Consider the following 7,051-nt stretch of genomic DNA (forward strand, 5'->3'; position numbering starts at 1 on the left):
CTGTCAATTAATGTTCCTTGGAGTCAGGAGTTCCCTGGAGTCAGAGTTTGGACTTAAGCCTCCTGCTCCATTTATCGGTCTTATTTTTACAGTAGTTTCAAAACTTCTCCTTCTATACAGCACCATTTATAAAACATCTACATTAAAGATGAAAAGTTTCTCTACCATGAGGGTCACCCAGAGAGGTTTACAGCATTACATGGAGAAGAGAAGGAGGAGGGAATTAGATGTTACCTGAATGAGATGAGGTGGAATCAATAGAGGAGAGAGTGGGCTAGCCAGTAATTACTTCCTTATGTGCACTCCACAACTGGACCACTCAGAGATGTTCATGGAGTTATACAGAGAAGAGAAGAAGGAGGAAGGTGACAGAGGTGGCCAGAAGGATAAAAGGGGGGAATGAAAAGGGGGGAGGCAGATCCAACCAGTAATCAGTTCCCTAAGTGTTCTCCACCGTCTGGAACACACAGAAATTCACAGAGTTGGGTAGAGTAGAGAGGGGTTAGGGAGGAGACACAGGCGACCTGGTGGAGAAAAAGGAGAGTCCAAAAGGAGAGAGAGCAGTCAAGCCAGTAATCTCGCTTCCTAGTGAAAAATGGGTACTGAAGATTGGGTTCTTAAAGGTACCATATTGGTAACAAATACATAAAAGCAAAAATTAAAAATCTAGAGTAGAGTTTGGAATTTCAAAAATATGATGTTAAAGAAAAGAAGAAGGAAAAGAAAGAGAGAAAAAACGAACAAAGGAAAACAAACAAGGTCACGAAAATTATAAAGAAAATACAGGTACAAAATTGATAACTAATACCAAAAAGCAAAAATTAAAAATCTAGAGTAGAGTTTGGAATTTCAAAAATACAATGTTAAAAAAAAGGAAGAAGAAAAATGAAGAGATAAAACAAACAAACAAACAAAAACAAATAATGTCGCAAAAATTATAAAGAAAATACAGGTACAATATTGATATCAAATACCAAAAAGCATAAATTAAAAATCTAGAGTAGAATTTGTAATTTCAGGTATACAATGTTATATAAAATAAGAAGAGAAAGAAACAGAGGAAAGAAAAAAAAAGTCATAGAAGTTATAAAAAAAAACTATAGGTACAAAATTGATAACTTATACCAAAAAGCTAAAATTAAAAATCTGGAGTAGAGTTTGGAATTTCAAAAATACAATGTTAAAGAAAAGAAGAAAACAAACAAACAAACAAACACAGAAAAAACAAAACAAGGTCAAAAAATTATGAAATATATATATATGAAGTTTGCTGAAGAAGAAAAAAATAGTTTTGTTTTTTTTTTTTTGCAAAGTAATAGGTTATAAAAGTGAAAATTGAAGGAACAATAGAGGACTTAACATTAAAAGAAATAAAAAATAATAATGATCGTAAAAATAGTAAAAATATATCTAGGACTTTCTCTGGTTTTGTTGTGAGTATTGTGGGTTCAGTTCATTTTTGGCTATTTCCTTGGTCCGACTTATATTTCTCAAGATCTATAGGCCCCTTCCTATGTAGTCCGTAGTAACCACAGGGTTTTAATCTACTGTCTGTAGCTTCCAAGGCGTTTCCCTCTGTTATAGCTTCTTCTGTTTGCTGGTCTCTTCAGTGTCTGGTTTCCGCCCTGACACAAAGGGGACGGTGGAGGACACTTTTTTTTTTTTCAGGCTCACTTGTTCAGTCCCGCTGTGGGGAGGGAGGGAGGGATGCTGCAAACAATAACACTGGCATGTGCTCGCAGTGCCTCAGCCACACTGGGTCTGCCCCCGCTCACGGCGCGTGTAGCCTCCATGTCCACACTGCTCGGGCTCTACGTTATTCCGCCGGGAACAATCCGAGGCCGGCCCTGGGCTGCATGCGCCTCCCAGGTCCAAGCCGCTCAGGTTCAGCCACTCGGGTAGTCCTCAGAGGAGTAGAATCAGTTGGGCCTGCGTTTTGTGCTCTTCCTAGGTCCGAGCAGCTCAGGTGATGAGGTGTTTGGTGAGCACCAATGCTGCGACTTATCGCCTCCCCACCACTCGGTTATCTGGGTGTACAACCGGCGCACCTTCTCAGGCAGATGTTGACCATCCAGACCCCCAAGAACTTTTAATTAGCAAAGAAGCCTGCTTACAGTTTTATAGATAATGTCTCTCTGGGGCTGCGATTGCCCCCTTCCGGCTCTGGCTGCCTGTCACCAGAGGGGGAAGGTCTGCAGCTGGCTATCTCTGTTCAGTCCTTTGTTCCGTGCGTGGGCCTGGCGGTGTCTTAGGTTAGGGCTGGCTTTTCACGTGGTAGATATCCCGCAGTCTGGTTTGCTAGCCCAAATTATTTCGCTCAGATAGCGCTCAGGGTATTCAGGCCAGATTCTTACTCTAAGCAATGCAGCCCGCGCCACGCCTCCCTGCCCAGCCCCCGCTTGTTAATGGCGTGTGCAGGCCTCTGCGCTGCTTCTCTGCTGGGGGAGTTACCGTAGGGCTCACAATCTGCAAGTTTTAATTGTTTATTTATTTTTTTCTCCCTGTTATGTTGCCCTCTGTGCTTTCAAAGCTCGGCACAGATTCGGCAGTGAGAAGGTTTCCTAGTGTTTGGAAACTTCTCTCTTTTTAAGACTCCCTTCCTGGGATGGAACTCCGTCCCTCCCTCTTTTGTCTCTTTTTTTGTCTTTTATATTTTTTCCTACCTCCTTTCGAAGGGTTGGGTTGCTTTTCTGGGTGCCTGATGTCCTCTGCTGGATTTTGTGGGATTTACTCGATGTTTAAATGCTCTTTTGATGAATTTGTGGGGGAGAAAGTGTTCTCCCCGTCCTACTCCTCTGCCATCTATATTTAAAATTTTAATACAAGCTTTAAGAGGTAAAGAAAATGCCATGTATAAAGTTATTTTCATTTCTGAGTCAATACATTTAAGTATTTTATAAAAATATTTCATTCTTTATATCTCCAATAGTATACACACATTCACAAACTTTGTTTTCCAAATTTCAGAGAAGATGCATGTAATTCTATGAATTGATAAAATAAATTTATTAAAATCATTTTATTAAAAGTGATTAGTACAGATATTATTAACCTGAGTTTTTAGTTTGGCTTTTTAAAAATTGACTTATGCATAAAATCACTTCTGATTTCTAGTCTCAGTTTCTCATGTGAAAAGGACTACACAGAATGAAATAATTTGTCCTATACTTAGAAGCTCTAGAATTCATTGAATTCATGTGGATGTTGATAAGGGAAGAATTGACTGATTGACTGCTATAGGGCTAAATAATGTGAAATTAGCATGACCAATGTTTTATTTCTATGGCCCTTCTCACAGCAGCCTTTACCTCTTTGTTTCTCAGACTGTAAATCAGTGGGTTTAACATGGGAATCACTAGTGTATAGAACACTGAAACCACCTTCTCTTGTTCTACAGAATACTGGGAACTTGGCTGAATGTAATTAAAACTCAAGGTGCTGTAGAATATGGTCACAGTGGTCAGGTGAGAGGCACAGGTGGAGAAGGCTTTCTGTCTGCCTGCTGCTGAGCGGATCCTCAGGATAGCAACAGCAATGAAGGTGTAGGAAATGATCACAATCAAGAAGGTGGCCATGGCAATGACTCCAGAGGAGGTTAGGAGCAACAGCTCGTTCATGGAGGTATCAGAACATGACAACTTCAGCAGTGGGGGGACATCACAGAAGAAGTGACTGATGACATTGGACCTGCAGAAAGACAATCTCCCAAAGCTGATGGTGTGGGTCAGTGAGTTAATCATTCCACCAATGAGTGATCCAATGACCAGTCCTACAGACTTCCTCTTAGACATGGCTGCAGCATAAAGCAAAGGGTTGACAATGGCTACATAATAGTCATAAGCCATCATGGACAGCAAGAAGCCTTCTATGGTGATGAACACCCCAAAAAACAAATGCTGCACTATGCAGGCAGAGAAGGAGATGGTTTGCCTCACAACTAGGAAGCTGATCAGCAATTTTGGTGCAATAACAGATGAATAACAGGCATCCACAGATGAAAGGCAGCTGAGGAAAAAGTACATGAGTGTGCGGAGCTTGGGGGTGACTTGGATTAAGAAGATCATCATGCCCAGATTCCCCACCAAAGTAATAGCATAAATCACCAGGAACAACACAAATAAAACAACTTTCAGTTCAGTATTGTCTGTCAGTCCCAAAATAATAAATTCAGTAACAACCGTAAAATTCTTTGCAGCCATTTAATTCCTTAATCTTGAAATCTGTAAGTAAAACAGATGTGGGGATTAGAATGTATACAGGAGAATCTGGTGTTTAATATTAAAGACTTCGAGAGATATGTATAGGCTTCTGTCCTTGGAAAAATAAATTATTTTGCCGAACCAAAATATTTATTTATTTATTTTTATTTTTTTCATTTAGTGCTAGTTATAATTCTACTCCATAAGCAAATATATGAAAATTCATTTTGGCTCTCAAAAATCTAATTCTGTCTCCAAGTGTCTGCCTCTATGAGAAAGTGATACTGGCTTGAAGGACACTGATCGAAAATATAAGGAATTCACAAAATTAAACTTTATCCTTCTTTAAAAGCCTTCATTTTTAAAGGAGTAAATTACAAGAAGATCTTTAGTCAGCTGTACTATTATCTCCATTGTTAATCTATAAAAGCACTATGATATAGCCAGATAAAAGCAAAGCTGTGAGATGGAGTCCTGACCTCCAAAGATGCCATGATGCTCTTTAAGGTGCATAAATCTCTGGCCTCTTATGACACTTCGTTATAAGCATCACAGAGAGAGACCCTCAGTGAAATCACACAAGGGTGAGACTCAGAACATAGAAAACGAGATCTTGCCTAAACAGAGCAGTTAAAAGCTGTTATATATTACATGGGGCTTTTTAGCTACATCTGTTGTTATATAAATTTTTATACATAATATTTAACTATTTATTATAAACATTCACATATAAACATATATATATATATATATATATATACACATATACATAGAAAAGATAAAATGTAAAATGTGGAATAACACAATCATTTATTGTTCTGGAATGTTTTTTGTAGCCTTTATATAATTCTATGTATAAAATTTAAATGTGGCTCAGTTGTGTCTGACTCTTTGCGACCCCATGGACTGTAGTCTACCATGTTCTTCTGTCCATGGGATTTTTCTAGGCAAGAGTACTGGAGTGGGTTGGCATTTTCTTCTTCAGAGGATCTTCCTGACTCAGGGATCGAACCCAGGTCTCCCACATTGTAGGCAGATGTATATATTTATATTTATATATGTGTATGCTGTGCTGTGCTTAGTCTTTCAGTTTTACCCAACTCTTTGTGAGCTCAGGAACCATTGCCCACCAGTCTCCTCTGTCGTTGGCATTCTCCAAGCAAGAATACTGGAGTTGGTAGCCATTCTCTTCTCAACCCAGGGATTGAATTCGGGTCGCTCTCTCTCTCTCTAATGTATATATATATATATATATATATATATATATATATTATATATATATATATATTTTATATATATATATGTGTGTGTGTGTGTGTGTGTGTGTGTGTGTGTTAGTAAAACAGCACTATGAAATGAAAGTCACTCAGTCAAGCCTGACTCTTTGTGAGCCCAGGGAGTGTATCCTGTCAGTCTCCTCTGTCCTTGGAATTCTCCAGGCAAGAATACTGGAGGGGGTATCCCATTTTCTTCTTGACCAGGGACTGAATCCAGGTCTCTTGCATTGCAGGCAGATTCTTCACAGTTTGAGCCACCACGGAACACTATGGTTTTCTAAATCCAGTTTCTATTCCTTAGGTAGCTTGGTTACTTAGGCTTTTTTAGTCCATTGTACCAGGCTTCTATGCTATGTGAGTGCTCTGTCATTTCTGACACTTTTCAACCCCACCAGGCTCCTCTGTCCATGGGATTTTCCAGACAAAAGTACTGAAGGGAGTTGTCATTTCCTCCTCCAAGGACTCTTATGGATTCAGGGATGGAACTTGTGTTTCTTTTGCCTTCTACATTGACAGGCAGATTCTTTACCACCGTACTGCCTAGGAAGCCCCACTATGCTTATATAAGAATCAATACATCCATAAGAGGATAGGGCTCTCCATATATTTTTAGATATAAAGAAATAAACACAATGATAACATTTGGTTTATCTATGTCAATTCTATTAATTTATTTTAATAAATAATTCAACTGCCACAAAAGTGAAGTAGTTGGCATCAGCTCAATCTACAATTAAAATATATTGCTGTCATTTATTGATTTATTGACTTTGGGAAGGTCGTTTATCTTCTTTCATACTAGTACAATCACACCTACATCACATGATTACTGAAAATAGATACTATGGGAAAATGCTAGGTTTTGCTTTGAGTTAATAATAAGTGCACAAATTATAAGATAGATAAATAGGAAGGTGGGGAGATAAGTAAGTGGATAAGCAATATATTGACAGAGAATTGCAATGTGAACAAATTTATTAGGCATGCAGATGAGTGTAAATCATGAAAAAAGGTACAACAGTAAATCTATTAACATTTTCCAAATTTGAAAACTTTAGTTCATTCTGTTTTAAAATACAATGAAATAGAATCGGATGTTTTAATATTTTCTTTCATAAATTTGTAGCCTAGAAGTTTGCTAATACATTACTCAGAAACTATCAAAACATTTGCCAAATGCATGAGTTCTTTAAACTGTAATGTTGAATCTAGACATTTCAAAACAAAATATAACATTAGTTCATCACATCTGAGCTATCTAATTCAGTAATTAGTAACTTTATGTGAATGTTTAAATAGAAATTAAACATAATAAAAATAGGTGAAATTCTACAGTCTGATTTACTCTCAAGTGCTCAATAGTCATACATGACTATATAGCCACTATATTGAACAGTGCTAATTGCAGGACATTTCAATCACTGCAGAAAGACTTGTATTGATTAGAGCTCTCATCTAACTCTCTAACTCATCTTTGTATAGTATCAATTAAATAGCATTGTCTCAAGGAAAGATACTTTACAGTATCTTACAGATAGTTTTCATTGTAAGCATAATTAAAAAGGATTTCCAAAT

At 37.8% G+C, this 7,051-nt stretch overlaps 1 protein-coding gene across 1 annotated transcript; it reads right to left on the reverse strand.

Annotated features, from left to right (window-relative positions):
• Positions 1-3,257: 3,257 nt before the first annotated feature.
• OR5J2 (olfactory receptor family 5 subfamily J member 2) lies at positions 3,258-4,199 on the reverse strand. The gene has a single exon (XM_019974993.2). The coding sequence runs from the start codon at positions 4,197-4,199 to the stop codon at positions 3,258-3,260; it is 942 nt and encodes a 313-aa protein (XP_019830552.2).
• Between the last annotated feature and the right edge of the window lie 2,852 nt (positions 4,200-7,051).

Source organism: Bos indicus, chromosome 15 (genome assembly GCF_029378745.1).
Source record: "Bos indicus isolate NIAB-ARS_2022 breed Sahiwal x Tharparkar chromosome 15, NIAB-ARS_B.indTharparkar_mat_pri_1.0, whole genome shotgun sequence".
NCBI lineage: Eukaryota > Metazoa > Chordata > Mammalia > Artiodactyla > Bovidae > Bos > Bos indicus.